The sequence below is a fragment of the Xenopus laevis genome, chromosome 9_10L (genome assembly GCF_017654675.1).
Source record: "Xenopus laevis strain J_2021 chromosome 9_10L, Xenopus_laevis_v10.1, whole genome shotgun sequence".
NCBI classification, from domain to species: domain Eukaryota; kingdom Metazoa; phylum Chordata; class Amphibia; order Anura; family Pipidae; genus Xenopus; species Xenopus laevis.
The window spans coordinates 71,482,376-71,504,137 of NC_054387.1; the positions used below are offsets into that span (position 1 = coordinate 71,482,376).

At 40.7% G+C, this 21,762-nt stretch overlaps 2 protein-coding genes across 6 annotated transcripts in view; both read right to left on the bottom strand.

Annotated features, from left to right (window-relative positions):
• The window catches only part of pla2r1.L (phospholipase A2 receptor 1 L homeolog), a 41,893-nt gene extending 38,122 nt beyond the window's left edge, over positions 1–3,771 (bottom strand). Inside the window, exon 1 of the mRNA XM_018235837.2 lies at positions 465–3,771. Coding sequence (XP_018091326.1) covers positions 465–618 — 154 coding nt within the window. The 5' untranslated portion in view covers positions 619–3,771. The remainder of the gene's footprint in view (positions 1–464) is intronic.
• A 118-nt stretch (positions 3,772–3,889) lies between these two features.
• The window catches only part of itgb6.L (integrin subunit beta 6 L homeolog), a 65,713-nt gene continuing 47,840 nt past the window's right edge, over positions 3,890–21,762 (bottom strand). For all 5 annotated transcript variants that reach the window (XM_041577103.1, XM_018235840.2, XM_018235839.2 and 2 more), the window contains 7 exons: positions 17,046–17,180; positions 15,981–16,383; positions 13,359–13,581; positions 12,779–12,876; positions 10,043–10,162; positions 7,620–7,786; positions 3,890–5,934 (listed from right to left, as the gene is read on the bottom strand). In XM_041577103.1, coding sequence (XP_041433037.1) covers positions 5,845–5,934; positions 7,620–7,786; positions 10,043–10,162; positions 12,779–12,876; positions 13,359–13,581; positions 15,981–16,383; positions 17,046–17,180 — 1,236 coding nt within the window. In that variant the 3' untranslated portion in view covers positions 3,890–5,844. The remainder of the gene's footprint in view (positions 5,935–7,619; positions 7,787–10,042; positions 10,163–12,778; positions 12,877–13,358; positions 13,582–15,980; positions 16,384–17,045; positions 17,181–21,762) is intronic.

Genomic DNA, 21,762 nt, shown 5'->3' on the forward strand with positions numbered 1-21,762 from the left:
ATTCTGCTTTTACATTTACATCAAATACTTAAGGAGCACTTATTTTATATACTGGAAATGTGTTTTATTTTTATCATTGTGGTTTACAGTTACGCGTAATACCTCATGCGGTGGCATATTATATGCAACAGACGCTTTATTGCTGGGCTGCAATGCTGTGACAGCAATTGTACTGCCCCCTTTTCAATAGCAGTAGATATAGTAAAATATTAACATGTCATGGCCCATTAAATACTTCTATGCAACTGTTATAGCCAAAAACTGAGTGAAAAAAGGACAATCTCTGGGCAAATTAGGAGAATGGCCCATGTATGACATTCAATTTATTTCCATGGATATTTTACATAGAAAGGTCCCATCAGCAAATGAGTCTTACAGATAATAAATACACAGGTTATTATAATACGGTATATTGAAATGTCTAATATCTAGCTCTGGTTCTGATATCCATTGAATGTACTCACCAAGGAAACTGGGCAGCTCGTCCTGTGAGGAACTTTTGTATACATCGCAGTGTGAGGGGGGAAACTGCAGGCCCAGCAGCAACGAGCTGCAAAAGAGCAACGAGCAGGGAATAAAGGAACACGGGGAGCTCCATTTGCCGGTAATCATATTCATGATCCCTGCCAAGCGATACAGCACCGATATCTTCCTGCCCCATAAAGACAGTAACTAACGAGACAGGCTGTGGAGGAGGCACCAGGCAGAGGGCGGGACAGGGACATTTTTTCGGTTTTGCTGATGAACTGCAGTAACTTTTTTAAGCTGCGAGTCCTGGCAGGGAACCAAAGTCAATATAACAAGAGCCTGTTACATCATATTGGATAGAGACATATTCATTATCTCCTGGTGCTCCACTTACAACCCTGAGGTGCCTGAATGTGGCCCTGAGCCCATTATGCAATATTTTGCTGCCAGCCAACCCGAGGCATTGGATAATAAGTAATGAAGGATACATCTGACCAAGAGCCTATAACCAGTTGTCCAAAATGGATTTGGGGCTCACTGGTACAGTTTTTTAACAGTCATAACAATAGGTTCCTTGTACTGCGGGGTCCTGATCCCACATCTTAGTATGGTTTGTACACAGAATGTGGTCTTATATATATTTTGCACTAGCAAGATTGATTGGTTCTGTCCAGTGGCCTAACTAGAAGATACTGGGCCCCATAGCAACTTTTTGGGCCCCCTAAATTTAGTCGTAAAAGTGGCCATACACGGGCAGCTAAAAGCTGACGTTATCGGTCCTTTATACTGATTTGGCAGCCTATCTGCCTCTGTGTGTGTGTGGGCTTCCGAAGCGTCCCCCTAATCAATATCAGGCCATAAATCGGCCTATCGATTGGGCAGGTTTGATTTTTCCTGCGATCGAGGACCGCACAGGTTAGTTGATGCAGTCTTACGACCTGTCAGCACCCATTCTCTTTGTTGTAATACGATCATTCGACTCGATATCACCATGTCGTTAGTGGGCATATCCACTTTTTTGTCAATCTTACCAAATGAGCGGATCTTATCGTGTATGGCCATCCTAAGACAAATTTTGTGTCCTGGATCTAAGCAAGGTCCTAATGCAGCATGACAAAATAGGTCCTTACAACATAGCTGTGTCTTTGCTACACCACTGTGTATCTTGTTACTCTCTAGCTTGTACTACTCACATATACTCTAGTTCCCAGAACAGCCTTTAGATGGCAGATGCACAGGGTACACTTGTTTGTACGCTCAATGTAAACACTTGGGTTCCTAAGATGGTGGGTTAGTAATGTGCACATATGGCATTTTCCAACCCATACCTGACCCTATCCCACCCCTTCTCAACCCAGGAGACTCACCCCTAAGAGATGACCAATAGAGGAGTGTGCCATCCAGTGGCTTTGTCAGCAGAGTGGTCAGGGATGGTAAAAAAGGTCAGGAGCAGTGAGAGGCAATGTGACTATTTTAGTTTGTGGCCTTTTCCCGTAGCTAGGGCAGTAGTCTAAACCTTGAGGACCTCAAAGTTTTGAGTCAAAAGACATATATATTTAATGTTATCAAACTAGTAATTCATTTGACATTTCTTGCTGAACCTTAACCTTGTTTACTAAATAAGACCTCACTACCTTGTTCTCCTACAGCAGAGTTTCCCAAAAGGTGGGGTCTAAATATGGAGGTTAATGCCTGTTACTACTGGACGACATATTTTCCTATATCTGTAACCTTGCTGGGACCTAACCTAAGTTTGGACCCCATGATGGGACTCGAGCCTAAACGTTATGAAAACGTGTATGTGTCCAAGAGCAAATACAGTATACTACACAGGCTAGTTCCTCATCCATGGGGTCTCTGGCCTTATTTCTCCAACTCTGAGGCACCCCATTCGATTTTAAATGTGCTTAAAATGGGGGCGTGGTCTAGCGTGCAATGGAGTAGGACGCACAAGCCAGGAGCTCCGCTTCAATTGATCCTGAACGACTGTTTTTGGGAAGGTTTCCCACTTTGACTGGTCACATAAGTTACCTCTCTTTATTGCCCAGCTGGACTACTATGGGAGGCAATAAGAAAGGAGCCGAAATGGCGACGAACAAGATGGACAAATTTGTCCGCCACCAATCCCAAGATGGCGCCCGCTCTCACAGAGGTAATGCCTCCTCAGCGCAGGACTCACAAGATGTGTCGGATGACCAAGGCCCGACTGAGCCCACCTTGAAAGAGGTACTGCAAGCTATACGTGATACTCAGCAGGCAGTGGAAGTCAAGATCGATACCCGTGTGGAAGAGGTTAAAAATGATATTGCACTGCTACGACAAGATTTACTGTCCCTCAGAGAGAGAACTACAGAAGCTGAGCGGCGTATCTCAGACCTGGAAGATGTGACGAGAGAGTTACCGCAAAGCATACGGGACTTACAGGCACAGTTGCGCACTTGCAAGGCGCAGGCAGACGACCTAGAGGGCCGACAACGACACAATAATATCCGAGTACTGAGAACCTGATGGCAGCCGGCCAACTCTCCGAACACTTCCTTATAGAGCGGGCTCATCGGCTCATCGGATTCCATCCCACCCCATCCCTCCTGGGACTCCTCCTCGGACGCTGATCGCCAAAATCCTGAATTACCGTGACCGGGATGCTGTTCTCCGGTACATGCGACAGGAAGAACCAGTGAAGTTGGGCGAGGCCACCATTTTAGAGGTGCCTAACATATATAGCCATGAAAGCTGCCTGTTAGAAGTAGTAGAGGATCTACTGACAGCTGCCCATGTTAGAGTAACTGTGAGGACATTACTATTCTATGCAAAAAAAATGCTGGTGATGCACTGGATCTCCCCAGACCCTCCTGTTAAGAAAGAGTGGGTGAACTATGTTAATAACATGCTTCCATTAATAAAACTCACTTATGAAGCTCGGGGGTGTCCGGGTAAATTTCAGAAGATGTGGGACTTGTGGTGTGATGTTCACTTAGGTGCTACTTTGCATTGATGTACTGAAATTTACTGTACATTTGATTGTATGCTATTTATGATATGATGTTATTGTACCTTCTTTTCTTTGACTTTCCCCTCCCTCCTTTTTGCTTTCTGTATCCCTAATTTTTTTAAAACAATAAAAAGGAAACCTGTTAAAAAAAATGTGATAACTGCCTGGGTTGTTTCCTTTTAACCACATTAGGAGGGGGCTGATGATAGAGATCCGGGTATATCCAAGGCATACGTTTCCCATCATTGTCTTATGGAGATCTCACAACATTCTGTATCAGGTTTCATGTCTCTTTTGCAATATTCTCTTTTGGTAATTAACCCTTCGTTTTTATTGTACACGAATATTCATTTCTCATTGGATTTAATTACCATAAACAAACATGGTAAAACAGTTTTTCATTAAGAGAAAATAGAAACCAAATGGATCCTTATTGTAGAACTCGTTTATTTTTAACAAAAACATTTTCTGAAAAATATTTTGACGCCTCAAAAGGACCAGCCTTTGGGTCAAAATCCATTTTTATTACATACAAGAACAAAATATCAAATATTATAACACAAAGAAGTTTAGTTAGAGAAGAAGAAAAACAGTATCGTGGTAACCTTAGTAGTCATCTTTCTCCTCTAAGTGTACCAGTGTTAAATGAAAAGGTGAAATGTCAAGGGCTGGCAGGGCCTTGGGCCTTTGAAGTTGCTGTGAGTGTGAAGTTTGATTTGGTCTAGTAATCCATAGCAAAACTTTGGTGATTGGGTGCTATGGATTACTAGACCAGAGCAAAGGTTGCACCGTTTGTTTAATAACCCTGAAATATAAATCACTAATTAAAACTAATTTGCTCTGTATTATATACAGTTTTATTGATATGCATCATGCAAAAACATCAGGGTTCATTGGCAATAACTGCAACTGGCAAATTGTGTCAAGCTAGCCTAAAACAACATGACACAGTATATTCTGCTGAGCTACAATTAAATAGCTGACTTGTCAAGGGCCTTGTCAACGCGCCTGTATTTTGCAAAGAAGACCTTAAAAGGACTTTGTTATATGATTCCAGAGCCCTTTAGAAGCAGTAACACTGGACCCATGCACAGCTGAATGCACAACCCCTTGGCATTTCTAAAAGTTGTCAGGGGGTGTTAGGAGTTGCAGTGCATCTAGGAGGTTGCAAATAGCCCATGCTTGAAATCTTGCCCATGCACCTTTGGCCCCCAGATTTTATTTTGCAGGCAACTTTGTGAATGCACCCTGATCTGACTACTCCCTTTGGAAAGTGCCACTCAGCAGCTCTTGCATAAATAAATGGTAGTGTGAGGGCTCCAGAGTGAAGAGGTACTTACAGCAGCTAGAAAATCCATAAGCATCATGAATGGAGAGACCTGACCTTCTGTACAGTGGTTTTTAGTTATTTCAATGAAGGGGAAATAAACTCTCGATAATACCTTCCCCAAAGAAGTCTGGCCAAACTTAATGACAAGTGCAAATACATTTTCCAGTGGGAATACTACTGTGTCAGTCATCTTGCTGCTATTTAACATTTTATTCTATTTTGGCTAGTGCAAACTGCAGATGTTCCTGGATATGTTTGTTCATTGTCCATATTTATTAATGTGGAGTACCGCTGCCATTAGAGGGCAGCCTCTATAGCAGGAGATAGAGTTCATTTATCGCTACTGGTGAGGCAGCTGTGAGTGACAGAGAACATTACAAGTTTACTGATATGTATATGCCAATTTGATTTTATAATAGGACACACATTAGTTGTTGGGTAAGTATTAATTCTGAGTTTATCACTTTCCTTTAACCTTGGTAATCCTAGCTATGGGTGCTCAGAAAAGTGAGTGGAAAAGCCTCCACAAAAGACTAACATCCCAACAACCCTAACAATTGCCTTGTACCGATGCTGGCCCAGGGAGAACCAGACAACTATCATCTGATAAGCATGTGTTTAGGCAATTGCAATGTTAATCTTTGGGGTGCAATTTAACGCTGCATATCTGGTCGTCCAAGAAGAACCCATTTGCTATTACCCTTATGGAAAGTTTCCATCCCTGTTAAGCAGTTTTATTTTCCCAATCATCTAAAAGAAATGGCACCGAAATTCTGTCACATGGGCCCAGTAATGTGACTTTCACTTTTACTGTAAATTCTTTATGAAAAACATAAATCTTTTGACTCTCTAGGGAACATGCCAGTCCAGCCAAGGGCCCTCATACACTACAGTATTTCTCACACTAGTCAAGCACTGAACTCCCCTTACCAAGATGAATCAGCCCAGCTACTAAGTGCCCAGTTTCCTAATTGCCCTGTGACCCTACATAGCAGAATCTGAATGAACTTCCTGCTTTGTATTAACCATGAACACGTGGTGCCTCGGGGCCTTCTCACACCATGCCATTGATTTGCTTGTCTTGTCGTCTGTAAGTCACGTTCTTAAATGTAGATGTGGAACCTTTGTAGAGTGGATTTGTACCCTGAGGGGAAAGGAAAAACAAAAACACAGTTATTTTATCAGTAGCACATATATCTGTACACTTAAAAAGGAACATTTTCTCAAAGAGGATAAAAATAGAAATTGACATTTGTAGTAATGCTAGCAAAGTCTGTAACCAACAGCAACCAAGCAGATGCTTAGACAATGCAGTAAATGATGCCCTCATTCCTTAGTTTCTATTTAAAGGGCCATTGTACCCTAAACTCTAACTGCTGACTTGCACTTGGTACAAGGAAATGTCCATGTTATGTCTGTGGTCCACATATAGTGTAATTGCCATGTATAGTACCCCTCAGTACAATTGGCAGGATAAATACAGTGTCAGTGCCATATATAATACCCCAGCACACATGACAGGACAATTACAGTCCAAATTCCACTTATAATGCCCCCACAATATACTGAATGATAAATATATTACCAATTCCACAAATAATACAGTACAATATATATTGTGCAAAATACAGTGCCAGTTGCATGTATATCTACTGACTTCTGCTGGTATTAAAGATCTTTAATCCTGTTATTAATGGGAAAAGTTCACTAGATGCCAATTAGTTTTCTGTTAGGTGGTAATATCATAATAATAGGTCAATAAAGAGGGTGTCATTTTGCCCCTACATCTATAACTGTTAATTGGGATACCCAGGGGCGATCCTGGCCCCTCTGCCGCCTGAGGCAGCAGCAGTTGCTGCTGCCCCCCCTCCCCTGGAAATTCGCTCTAAAAGTACCAGTAGCAGCAATTTTTGCTGCCCCCTGGTACCTAGTGGGGTGCTGCCGCCTGAGGCGACAGCCTCAACTCGCCTCATTGGCGAAGCACCCCTGGGGATACCCCACCCTGAGACCAACCTGAATCCCTTCTCACACATACGTTCTAACAACCCAGGATTTTAAAACAAAAAACAAAAAAACAGATGCTGTAATGTGTGAGCTTTTCAGGGTTTTCCTAGGCCCCTTCTCCCCCTAGGCCCTCACATCCTGTCACAGTTTAGGGAACTTGCAATAGTCACTTTAGATATGAATAAACCAGAGGTCCACAAAACAACACTGTCATAAATGAACTCAAAAACAGTTTATCAGGTTAATACCTCTTCCACTTGGTTCTTAACTGGGTAAGATACAGCTCTTCCTCTCTCTCTCTCTCTCTCTCTCTCTCTCTCTCTCTCTCTCTCTCTCTCTCTCTCTCCTCTCTCTCTCTCTCTCTCTCTCTCTCTCTCTCTCTCTCTCTCTCTCCTTGTTGGAGCCTCAGCTGCTTGTCTCACTCACCTGCCCCTAACTGTCATCACTGGCTGGTAGCTCCAACATATGTACCCTACTACTATCTACCCGAACTAGTTCTGCATATACCTTTTTGAGATGGCCTACTTCAGGCTCCCTGGCATCATGAACTATCCCTTTCTCATCGGCCAGAGAGGAAGTTATGCTTTGCTCTCCCTTATATAGCATCCTTTGTGGACTTCCCCTATTTAACAGTGCCACCTGGTTACTATACTGGAATTACCAACATTAACATAAAATAAATTATTGTACTCCTTACACTTCCCCCCTGGTTAACCTAACAATGTCCCCATTGTAAGCACACTCACACCCTCTCACAAGCCAATAGGTCTACTCTGCTTTTAAATGAGTGGTATGTTGCCCATCCCTGCTCCAGATTATACATACGGAATCCCATTTGGTCTTCATTCTTTCTGCTTCAAATTTAGCAACTTCTCTGCGATCTTGAAATGAGACAAACAGCTTCCAGATGCACAGGATAATGATGCCAATCAGTGCAATCGCAATGGAGACCCCAATGACTATGATAATAATGTTTGGCACTTGAGGGCAATCTGTAAATAAAAAAGGGAGGGACAGCTGCAGTGTGATGTAAGAAAAAAGACCCCTCACCGGGAAATATTTTGCTTTCTCTTCTCTATTCTGATAATTATTAACTTGTTTAGGTGAACAGCCCTTCATCTACCTTCAATTTGAATTCCAATTCCTGTTTATTACCACAAGGTGTCGCTGTAACTCAAGTTTCTTTCTTAGTATCAGCACAGTCTGCATCTGGAATCCATTGAAAGAATAATGTACTAAAGCACTTTCTCCTTCAAAGTGCTGACAGCAAATATAACCCCAGTCAACAAAAGTCATGTGTAAAGAACACTCAGACATTGCCGGATTGTGGTGATAGTGAACTTTTTCTAGGAAACCACTAGTTGTAATATTTGTAAACCCCAGGAAGTGTTACTAGCTGATGCTGGTCATTCAAGAATGCAATAAATAAAGTTTGTAAGTAGCACCCTCTTGATTTTTGATAGTTGAAGGGTTTCTCTGCGTGCTAAACAGATGATTTAATGCTCTGGCTCACAAAAGAAAACATTCTGGCAGCAGTGTAAATATTGAGGAGACAGACCATGGCTGTTGGGGGGTGGTTCAGAGTTACAGGGAATTATCAGTACGACACTGACTTAAAAAAGTGGTTTTAATATGTTTGTGGAAAATGTCTTATTTCTAAAGCTTAATGGATTCCCAAAATGATTTTGCTCTTTGCTCTATTAGCAGTGTCGGACTGGCCCACCGGGATACCAGGAAAACTCCCGGTGGGCCCAGGTGTCAGTGGGCCCTCATGCTGCTAAAGATTTGGCCTTTTTCATGGCCATTTCCTATTTGTTTTCCTAAAGAGGCTAAATAGATGGAATAATAGATTATAGTATGTAAACAATAGAGACTAGGAGAATAGAGGTTGTGAGTGAGGAGAGAAATAATAATAGTACTGAGTTTGTACAAAGAAAGCTAGAGTACTGTAAGATATAAATATGCCGGGTATTGCTGACTTTAGGAAAATGAATGCATTTTTGCAAAAAACTATGAAAAATGGAGCCTGGCTCAGTCAGGGAATTGCCTAGAGAACTGGCAGATTGATCCTGCAAGAGTGCACTTACTATGAACATCAGCCAGCAGCTGAAAGTTTATTGCACAGGGAAGTGGGGAAAAGTTGCCTCTATAAAGCATGTAAATGTCTGTTTATTGCAGTCTAGCATGAAGGAAGGAACGTAACAGCAGGATGTTTCTTTTAGTGGTACCCAAGCTGACCCAAGCCTTACAGGTTGGGCAGGAAAATTCTGTATACAAAGGCCTTCCAGTCTGCTCTAGCTCCTCCAGTAACAAAACCACCCATATTCAACCCAAAGTAATGCAAATTGTAAGAAGGATGTCAAGGCTGGGTTAGGTATGGATTGGAAAAGACTTGAAGCAGTTTGTTGATCTGCCAACCCACACATGCTTAGGCTGTTTCCCTTCAGTTAAAGGACAAGGAAAGTTAGAGTTACTACCTTCACATGGCAGTGGACACAAAGGGTTCACCCCTGTCATGTGATAAGAATTAGGAAAGCATTCAATAAATGTGGCTCCCCATCACACCATTGTGTACTTATTTTCTGTAACATCTGGCAGGGTCTCTGGTCTGCTCTAGCTTCAGGACCAGGTATTTTTGCCTATGTGTGTTTTATAAGGGTCTGATCTGGACCACAGCCATCTGTTGCCTCACATTGCAATAAGATGCAAAGCCTTTGGACATGCACAATTATTATTATTATTATTATTAACATATATTTTTAGAATACCAGCATATTGTGCAGCTCTGTGCAGTATGTTAATATTTGCATCTGTTTGTGTACCACTAAAACAGCCACTTGGTTGGTAGGCTTCTTGCTCCCCTTGCCCACTAGAGTATGCTAAATAGACATGAACGTAGAGGCAAATTATCTCCACTCCCGGTACCACTAAACTTTAAGCTGTTGACTGGTGTTCATAGTAAAGGCATTCGTGCAGGATCCATCTGATCATTTCCCTGTTGCAATTCCCTGCTTGCTCCGAGCTCATTACATCTTCCAAATGTACAGTGTTTTGCAAAAATGTATTCATTTGCCCCATGTCAGCAATCCCTGGCATAAGATATACTGTGTATATATATATATAGATAGATATATATATAAGTTACCTTGCCTTATTGCCTTCGCCAAGTCTTTTTCAAGGCTGTGGCAATTTGTCAGGCTGTCCCCCTGTCACATTATAATTCCTGACAGACAATATTAAATGCCTACCTTTTTGTCGTATGTTATAAATGACTTTCTTTCTGTGCTCATCCTCCGCCATCCCAAATGTAATAGCACATTCATTTTCACCTTGCAAGGAGCACAAAATAGATTTATCCTCAGTGAAATCTGAAAGGAATGAGGGGGGGGGGGAAGCGAGACAGGTCAAATAAGATGTATGGTATCAAAAGAGCCAAGCTGATGGATCTCGGTGTCAGCGAGCGTTCACAAATAGTTAAGATTAAAGTCTGGAGATGAAATTGCCACAGCAAGTTCAATATTTCTTTGTTTCTCGCCATTGTTAGAGGGCGATACCGACGTCTGACTGGGATTACTCATGTCTCTGTGCATCCTGACTGTGTCACTCAGCATTGGTCACCTAATGTCCTTGTCAACAGCGAAAAGGGGCCCTATTGAACGACTCCTTGTAAAGCTTGTTATAAAGGGCCGCAGGCTTATCACCGTGCCATTTAAGTTACACCAAGTACATTCTGCTCTCCATTACTCAGAGTTGTCCACAAATGCTGGTATGAGCACGGACTCGTATTACAAATGGATAGTTCAAACCTCTACAGTATTTACGGTCCCGGGCACTGTCAGAAGCTTAAGTTCATTACAGAACACATGGAATGCCGGCTAGGGATAATTTCAAGTGCTGAACATTTTTTATTCTCATAGCCAGACTAGTCAGTATATGAGATTTGCCATCGGGACCGGCAGTCGGGAGGCTTGAAAAAAAGTATAAAAACTATACAAAGAAATTAAATATAAAACACCCATGATGCTGCGGTCTTGGTATCAAGGTTAAAGGGGTTGCAAAAAATTATGTATTTTTAAATAATAATACTAAAGTAAATGCTAATACAAGTAATATAAAAAAAAAAGGACATAAGTGCAAAGTGCAAGAAGAGCTAGGGGGCAGAAAAGAGTGTGTATTTCAAAGGGCCTAAATAACAAGAAATGTATAGTACCATATATTATATAAACTATATAAAAGTATTATATATATATATATATATATATATATATATAGATATATAGAGATATAGATATATAGGATAATAGTATAGTATTAATGGTAAATCTAAACTCACAATCAGTGCATTTCTGGTTGCTAGGGTCACTGACTATAACAATGGAGCAGAGGGGATTCTCTCTAGATTTGTGGTGCATTTCCCTTTAATGCAAAGGATAACATCCACTTGATTTACTTTGAACATCTCACATTATTGAAAAACAATATCACTTGATTAATGTTTTGCCTTCTAGCTCTTAATAAAACTTGACAACATTTTCACAGTGTTTTCTTTTTTGTTCTGCTTTACACATTGCATATACTTGTTTGTGCAGAATATCTTTCGAATTAATATGAGGGGAGATTTACATATTTATAGAAAAAGTCAGAAAATAATTGGTCTTGAAAAATGAGACAGGCTGATATCAGCAGATGTTTGTTGAGGCTTGCACAAACAAGAAATGTAACATGAAAGAAGGATGGGGGAGATACCGGGGCTTCTTTACAAAAGGGGCTTAAGATGCAAATGCAAGGAGATGGGGCAAATGCTAATATGTATATGCCCACTTTGTAACACTCACAAGAGCATAAACTATTGTGTAAAACAATTATAGGGGTAATTTACTCATGGAAAGGCAGTGTGTAAAGTGCAATTGGCAGCATAAAAAGATGTCAGTTGGTGCACAGAGATGTGGCTGCGCTGATGGATACAGCACTGTTTGTGCTGTAGGCATCCCCCTCCCTGTGTCCTCCACACATTCCAAATGCCAACATGCCAGCCCCTGCCATCCCCATAAATATAGTCTTGCCCAACAAGGTTTTAATGAGGTTGAAAGAAGATCTTAAAGAAACAGTAAAAATTTACATGTTTTAAAGTGATGAAAATATAATGTAGTGTTTCCCTGCACTGGTAAAATTGATCTGTTTGCTTCAGAAACACTACTATAGTTCATATAAACAAGCTGCTGTGTGGCAACGGCAGCAATTGAAAAAATACTATACGGCACAGGTTAAATAGTGGATAACAGAAAACACCATTATGTTCTACAGCGCTTATTCACTATCTGCTGTGTAACCTGAGCCCTTTCTCATTTGAATGGCTGCCCCCATTGCTACACAGCAGCTTATTTATATAAACAATAGTAGTGTTTCTGAAGCAAACACACCAGTTTTACCAGTGCAGGGCAACACTGCATTACATTTGTATTTTATGTTACTGTTCCTTTAAAGACTTTCTTGTCTGTCTTGCAGATGAAAGAAACAGCATGGTTCCTTCACTGTTGAGGAAGACAGTTAACATGAGATTATCACAACATCTTTAATGGTAAGGGCAATGGCATATGTGGCAATCTCCTGGAGCTGCTGGTGCACCTGTGTGCCAGATGATGTTTCACTTGGAAAATTGACTACTAAGTTTCCAAGCAACAATTGCTGGGCACAATTCCTTGAGACTGTGCTTGTCAAATGAAAACTGATTCCAAGTTTTTAGTTGCCCACCTGCAGAACTATTGCCTGGATGAAGAAGCACACAGAATTTATACACATGCCATTGCCCTAAAAAAAAAGGCACCAAGATAATGACAGGGGAATAATAGTTATGATACTGAGGGAAGTGATATTTTATAAAAGTAATTAAAGAAAGTTTCTAAGGCATGATAGCTGCCCTTTAATCCTATTATGTTGGAATACCCTACAGGACGTCCTTGAGATATCAATCAAATCTCACAAACCTTCTGCGCTGCTGACAGTTGCATCCACCAGCTTGCATGTCTTTTCACATTCCTCTTGTCGTTCTTCTGCCGGCAGTAAATGGCATTCTACACAGGCCCTGTGAAGACACAACTAATCCATCAATGTCAGTCGGAAGGAGCTGTGAAACTCTAAAAACAATGGACATTAAAGCAAGCAATTCTTGTTTCAGTGATAACTCCTAAATCATGCTTATGCCATAGATATCACAATATTCACTGAAAAACCCAACATTCCGGTTTCACATTTTGTAATGTTGGCAATTGTACCTGGAGTCTGAGAAATTCCCTTGGGCAACATTTGTCAGGCCAGCTAGCATGATAAATAGCGCTTTACTCATACCTGAGTCTCATGTATAATCATTTCTCCAGAATCAGATGTTACAGTCTGACCTTGATCTCTCCATTGCCCTGAGGGCCAACTCACTGTTGATAGCCATGCGGTATCCAAAACAATTCATAAAAATAAGACCCCACCGGACAAATTTATTTTTATCCTTAAAAAGACCACTAGAAAAATAAGAATAACGGAATGAATAAAAAGAGATTGAGAGCAACTTACCTTTTTGAGCTGCAGGGATCACCGCACGTTGGACATCTTTCACACACATCACCAGAAACTTCAGGGTTGTTACAAACACATTTCCCACAGACACATTCACCTCTTCCACTGCAGAGGGTGCCACTCTCTGATATGCAGCTCTGAGTATCTGTTGTGCAGTTACAGTATGAGCCGCTCCAGCCGCTATGGCATACACAGTCTCCACATTCGCAGTCTCCGTGGCCTGGATAAACAGTGGTGAAAAACATCACTTAGTTTGTGTCCTCAGTAGCTGGCTGATGGCAGATGTTAAATAAGCAGTAAAATATTTGCTCAAGATCCACAGCAGCAAATGATGGAATATGACCTGAGACACTGCAATTGATCTTTAATATGTCCTAAGACCAGCACAAATCACCTGTAAAATAATGCTTTATTTAGATGCTGGATTCATTGGGTTCTACTATTTACCCAACCAACGCCCTTCTATGTCAGTGCCAAAGCCATTCACCTTCATGCATGTGATAGGAAAGGGAGAGAAAGACAAGGATAAGCAGTGGTTGTTGTAATTTTTTAGTTAATGATCCCTTTAAAGGCCACTCTTTGTACAGCCCCCTTAAACTCATAACGAGGTTACAGACATAGGAAAACATGGGCTTCTCCTGAAATTTCACACTGATTATCCTTCAGGCATGGCCCCCATCCACTCCTCTAGTCCCTCCTATGGGGGGCAGCTGCACTGACCTATGGCATATATTTTGTTCAAAATGGATACTAATCTGATTTTGCACAAGGCTTTCATGGGTCCACCAAAAAGCTAAGGATCTGCTTTACACTCTTCAATAATCTCCACTCATGTTCTATCTCCCCCTATTATCTTGCACATTTTGTTTTTCTATTTGATTCCCTCTTTCTGTTCTTTTATTGCTATTTTTGCTTATCCTTGTCTTTCTCTCCCTTTCCTATCACATGCATGAAGGTGAATGGCTTTGGCACTGACATAGAAGGGCTGTGGTTGGGTAAATAGTAGAACCCAATGAATCCAGCATCTAAATAAAGCATTATTTTGCAGGCAGGAAAACAGAGGAACCAACATTTCTGGTGAGATGGGCTAAAAGGAACCAAATATCCCTCAACTATAAAGTTACAGAATGTATTCTCCTGCTGTACAGATTCAGAAGCCTATGCCACATATCATGCACTGATGAAATCTCAAAAGATTGACCCTGTCTGTTGAGTTATATTGCTTTCAGTTTATGGCTGTATGCAGGCATTTGGAGGCAGAATTGGCCTAAGGGATATATACTGTAAGGAGAGAGCTGTACATCTCCTAAACTGAGGAATCTTTTGTAATTTCTCATTTTGTATTGCAGTGCTATGTGTATAATGGGATGCAAGGAAATAGTTTGTGTTTTTAGAAAAGCCTTTACTCTGCCTATTTCATACTGATAGTGAAACAACCACCCTTCTTGTCTTCTTGTGTTTTTTGTCTATGGATGTACAACTGCTCTCATTGAACCAAGAGCTCTCATTGAACCATGGGATCTTTGCATTTCTCCCTCTTACTACGGTCCCTATGTATGATCATCAAACAATCTTTATTAAAGATATTATTCTGCTGTCCTTCATTTGCAGACTTTAAAGAAGGCTTGGGAAGTGCTAATATCATTTGGGGGTCGGGAGTCCATATGACTGTTTGCGTAAATCCCTTAACTAGGCCAAAGGGACCCGCCCCAGTTCCAAAGGCAATCAAACTGCAAAATTTTTTATATCAAAAAAGATATATGTCCCAATGCCTCTTAGAGTAAAAACAAGTAATTTATTAATAATCACATTTAAACAAGTTTTCGGTACATACTAACCCCACATATCCCACCTTACGCATTTCACACCCTCCGGCGCTTAGTCAAAGAAATGAAAGGGATATTTTACTGAATTATAATTTATAGTTAGTAGAATTGCTCTAAATTATAAAGTTTCAATGACTTTTTGCCATAAATAGTTTCTTCAGCCTCCAATTAGAGTTAACATTTTGTCAATATAAAACTTTTCCTAGAGTTTCCAGGCTAAAAGCTTGATCAAATTGATAACCTTCTATTAGTCAATATCACAAGCATGTTTGTGGTGCAGAATTGCATGCAATGATCCCATAGATAGCTATGGAGCATAGTGGGTGGGCAATTTAAACTGTTTTTACATTTTAAGCATTGAAAAATACAGAACAGAAAGTGAAACTTTTGAAAGTTTGCATGTGTCTTAGACAGTTAGAAAAAAAAGCAAAATCAGAGCATTTAAGGACAAAATGATCAGTTTTGCAATTTTGGTCAATTACGGTATAATATGGTTTTAAATGCCATTTATATTGGTATAGGACTAGTTGGTGAATGCTGGGCACTGTGGCTCACTGTAGGGTTTGGTCAGCAACAGTGCTCACTTGGTGGTGTGCTCATATACCAATCAGAATCCTGGATACTGTGTATAATGATGATCAAATTTAGAGATAAAATTGCAGTATACTGTATTCCCTGCTATTAGATTTTTAACCCTTTTGCATGTTTCCTGTCCTCCCCGTGTCTCCATCACACCAAACATATGAACTGTATAATATAAGCACATGAACAAATCATTGTTAGTAATGTGTACCTGCACAGATTACACCCCGGTGCCTCACGCAAGAGAAATCATCACATTCACAATGGGACCCATAAATGCGCCCGTAAACTGAGGGATAGCAGATACACTGGCCACAGTAACACTCTCCTCTGCCACCGCATGAGTCCAGTTCCTTGCATGAGCTACTGTTGAGGGAGCCTTCGTTACACTGGCAATGGTCTCCCAAGTAAGGGGGATAGCAAACACAAACTTCACATTCCAGGGCCCCATTCCCCTGACTGCATTCACTGCTCCTCTCTTCTCTGTGACAGTGACATGTGCATTCAGACTCAATCTCAATTTCCAGGCTCTCTTCAAGGCCCACGGGTTTAATTACTATGTGGCGGGATTGTTTTTCACAAGAAGCAGATGTAATGCTTACGCTGAAAGACACCTAGAAATTACAGGAATAGAATAGAATGTCATGAAATGTTATCTCTGTATATTCCATTCCTTTGTAAAAATGTGTATTTGATATTTCATCTAGTGTAACAACATAACCTGCCTGACCTCTAAATCCACTAAGCTATCAGATATCTTTCATATTCAGTATGTGCTTTGTCTCTGCCATAAGGTTTATTATATTCACCTGCAGTATCTGATTCTGTCCTGGGCATGACCATCAAAAATGCTTAATGATGTCAATGTGCACGCTGATGATGTCAGTGAAATACATAATATGACCCTATTCCTCTCATTGCTTAAGTGTAGGAAGATTCTACAATGCTTGTCAGTTAAACCCAATTGAGTAAATATCAAAAGCTTCTAACAACTTCATAGCCAGCCTGGATTGGCTCATATCTAGTGCAGATAGGTTACTCACAAGCAAGTGTCAAGTATCCACAGAGCAAATGAGATTCTCATTGAAGCATACTCTTGAATGAATGAATGAATGAATTGGGACGCTGGCCCTTGATAACTTGAACCATGAGTTCAACTGAATAATCAAACATATTGACCAGATGCAGTTCAATAGTGGCTGATTCCCAAGGGCTGACTGGTTTTGTGTATAACTGAAAAAAATGGAAGCATAGGTGCATATTGGAATGTACTCACTCTGTCCCCAACCTTTAAATGTTGGCATTTCTTGCTGTGTGGGATAGCTGTGTCGTTATTGCATAGTGCTGTAAAGGAGAGACTGAGTCCTTCTGTGTCTCCAAGTACTTCAAGCTCAATCTCTGACCTCAATTCCTTGAGCAAACACAAAAGATTGAAGAATATCAGTTACACCTGAGGAAAGGAATGCTTGCCCTTAGCTGTACCTGTAGCCCAATAATTTCAATAGCATTTAGTTCATCATGTGTGACAAACAACTGTTCCATACCTGGGTCTCCAACAGTGAAACAATTTATATGTAATTTTGCTGCCTTCACTCAGCATCCCCTGCACCTGTCTGGGTGGGTGTGTAACGGGGCCAACCATGGCTGGTGGGCCCGCCACTGTGTAAGATGTATGCACAGCCTTTGCTGCAAGAAGTAAGCATCTTCACAATAAATGCGAAGAACTCCAACACTTTTATTGTTATTACAGCCTCTTTTAGGGAAACAGCTTACAGGTCAGATCGGGGCTCTGGTTCCCGACAAAGATAGTCACACAACTTGTTACACACCATAGTGTTCTCCCTTCCGAACCCTCCAGGGCCCTTGTCCTGTAGGATAGACTGACAGGAGTGCCATTAGCTGTACAGGGGCCTCCTTTTGCTTTTGCTAAGGAACTCCCAAGCTTCTGCTATAGGCTCCATTCCCTAATTTTGGCCAATTCCTGGTCGCTGTATAACTGTTAACCGTCCACCCCCATAGGGCACCCACCCTGCCTCCACACATTATCTTTCCCTCCTTCTGATGTCATAAACTTGGATTCTAGGCCTGGGACAGTAGACTAGTTATTATATTTATTAGATGTTATTTCCCAACGTAAGTGTAATGTGCAAAGTGCTATTTTGGACATGTTTTTTTAATGCAGAACGCATCATTTTCTCCACAATTCAAGGGTAGTTGCGATCATGAGGAGGAGGTCGGTCTGATACAATTGCAGCTGCTGTGTCAAAATACGTGCAATTGTGCTTGTGTTTCTGACAAATTGGATACAACTGTCAGTAGCTGCACTTGCTTGTAATTCAGACCAGGGGGTAGGTTGGCTGCACCAGTGACAAGCACAGCCACAGGGAAGGGAATGTCTTTGGATGCAAGTGTCTTTACGAAATGACTTCAATGCATCCAAACACTGCATCCAATAGGCCCCCCCTTAACTTTGTCTCTTTTTCATATAAAATAAGACAAATGAGCAGTCTAATGATACACAAGCAGCTGTCCTAGTGCCTGCATGCTGAATGGGAGGGAATATCCTAAACCATGTGAATTTATTACCCCACTATTATACTCAGGTTTAAGGATGCCACACCTGCTATGAAAGAATCTTAAACAAGATTTAGCCTATGAACCTGGGAGATTAGTTGCAGTCCATTGTCTTGAGGGCACATCGTTTTGCCTTTCCCAGAAATGTCCTGTCTTGTCTTTGCTTTATGAGCTATAGCTGCTGTTTACCCTTAATTTTGTTTCTTTCACTTGAACAGGCACTGGGCTGTGTATAAACTATAGGGACACACTATACCAGCAATGCAGAACAAGAGGTTTAACCCTTTCCCCTAGAGCCACAGGGGATGATACTGGCTGTGCCTGTTGACCCTGAAGCCTCCCCCACCTCTGAACCAAACAGTAGATCCAGGGTTCCCACAGCACCCTGCATCAATGTAGATGCTGCAAAAAATTGGAAACATAACTCTAATGCCGAACAAGAGAAATGATGCAAACAGGTCAACTTGTCAAAGTTAGAGCGCAAATGCATTAATTTTTATGCATCAGCCTTTTCAGGCATCAGGCAATTCTGGCAATAATGCTGCATTGTGGGTAAAAAATGTGGTAAATGGGCTTGAAATTGTACTTTGCACACTGCACATGTGGTCATAAATAATCCCTATAGGGTGATAAGATGATATTTTAATTAAGAGAGAATAAATCAGCAGGGTATAAATACATACATACACAAGAATAAACAGTGCAATCAGCTTCTTAATGTATGAGAAATGACAGAGCAGAGAATAGCATAAGATACACAAAGAGACTAAGCACATCTATATTTATGTATTATTAGATCTCCTTTTATTACAGGATAACACAATTTGCATGATCTGGAATTTGTTCTTTGTATAAGAGGAAGATTGTTCTGCAAGGATATTACCATGATATTAAACTTAAATAAAACACATCCGTATGTAGACCGATGCATGACTTATCCTGCATTTCAGTGAACAAGCAGGAACCTGTTGGGGCAGCTAATGACTCGCCTTGGGAGAAGTGTGCTCATGGCTCACTAAACAAATATTTGGATAAATCAGGATAACCTAGCTGAAAACAATTTAGACATTAAGCATAATGGAAAATAATCCTTTTATCAGATTTACATAATGCCAGGATGATGGGAGGCTCTCCTATATGAAAGAGCAGCTTCACTCTCGCTCGCTGCAGGGAATCTTTGGGCTTTTGTTGAAAAACACTGAATTTAATAAACCGTTCTGAGCAATGATATAATATAACATGCAGAACCAACGGAGCATAGTGATTGCCACAGGATCAAGTGCATAAATCTTCAAAAAGGAGTATTTATGATTCTGATTATTACAGAATTATCACCAAGATAATTCTGTACTGTGTCTTTTATAACATGGCACTTAATCTCTGTATATTTATAATTATTTATTACCATACTTGTAATTTATTTAGTATTGATTATTATGTCCTCTCTGTGTTTACTATTCAACTCTTTAAAATTATACAGTGCTTTGTATTCAAATAAAGCTTTATAAATAAGTTATACAAATACACTAAGATGAAGCTCAGGGCTTTGAGGTGACAGCCCCTCTTTAGCCACCCCTACAAGTGTTATTCCACCTATGGGTTACCATGTTAAGACTCCCAGCTCACTACAGTATATACATTATTATTCAAGCTCTGCTGAGAATTCAGTTCTGATGATGACTGTAGCCCAGCAACATCAGGGGTGGATTCTTACACAACATTATTTACCCAGTTCTCTACGCCCAGTGACCCACTTAAAATGATCATCCTCCAATGGGAATCTGCCTTCTTTGTTTACGCCCCAGGTCCCACTTCCATGTTCTTCAAACGGCTGAAATGGCAGAGGATAACACTGGCAAATAGGGCAGTGGCCATGGGACTCAAAGCCAAAACTTACATCACTTCCAGTAAAATCTATCCTGAATTGTGATTCCCACTAAAGTTAGTAAGCGTGGGCCACAAAACAACCTCAGATCCAGTACTGGAATAACTGACAAGTAAAGTAATTGTTCTCTGCCTTTTCCTATTAGTCTGTCATGTGTTCTATCTCAGCCCACTCTGGATTTACATATCCCTGTCAGTATGCATTTGAATATTAATATGTCTGCTGTGTAAACGGCCCTTATGTGACTCTAGTTGGTAGGTCTAGAGAGACTGACCTATACAAATAAAGAAGGTGCAATAATGGGAAAGGGGTCAGCCCCCAGCATAAGTTCTAAGGTGGGCCTAGAGGCCACAGCAAGATTCCTGGGCAACAGTTTGGAGTTATCAAGACTTTTTGCTTTAAGAATCCAACCTTGCGTGGACTGCAGTTCAGCACACACGTTAAAGGGTTTGCAACCCCAAAAATAAAGTAAAAAGAAACACTACTATAACATAGCACTCTACAGAATTTATTAGAATTAAATTCAATTTGATATGATGACATTACACATTCCAAGACTTCATCTTTTGTGTAAATGGTAGGGGTGTGCAGTAAATGAAGAGCTTAGTCTCCACAAACCCATACAACTGAATTTTTTGGTGGAAATATTATATATGAAGAAGGCATATATCCTGCCATGTGTTCTGGGGTTATAGCACATAAAATTAAAACTGCATGTATACTAGCATGTGGTGCATAATATATAGAATTGTCACTGTATTATCCTGCAGTGTATCCTCGGATGTATGAAATTGGCACTGTATTTATCTTGCTATGTGTTATTGAGTATTATGAATGGACCTGACCCTTGGATAATATGAAGGAATTTGTGTAGACTCTCCAAACACAAAGGCTCTGCCTATATGAAATAAAACTCTATGGGGGAAATTATATTGATTTTAACACTGTTTATTTTAACATTAGTTGCACTGAAGCCTAACAACAAACTCACATTAGATTTGGCTTGTCACCAAACAGAAAACCTCAGGCTCTGCAGTATCTCTGCTCCTTTTTTTACATTGCTTAAATTGAATTTCCCCTTTCCCTCCCTTCGTACTGACTTAACAGCATTATAATAGCCTCAGTCATGGGTAGCCTTATTTTGTAAGCCTGGCCCATTAGCCAGCAGCTGCGGATAAAATAGTTTGTCATATTACATTGCCATTAATGTCAGATGTGATTACACAGCTGGGATAGGAAGGATAAGAAGGCTGGTAGCTAATTCGGGTCTTTAAAGCAGAAGGCCGGAGTTCATTACAAGCTCTGCGTGCTCCGACATATCTTTATCGCTTTTGCTGCTGATGCACTTAAACAGAAAAGGGATTCATATTATTTGAAGCCCCATGAAACAAAAGTGTTCTGTAATGGATTTTCGGAATCCCCTCCATCGCTGGAGGGACCCCGCTTGCATCTCTTTGAGAGGAAATTATCTCCCCTCCTGTTTCCCAGGCTGATATTCCCTTTAGCATTAATGCATATGAATGGAAATTGAGGC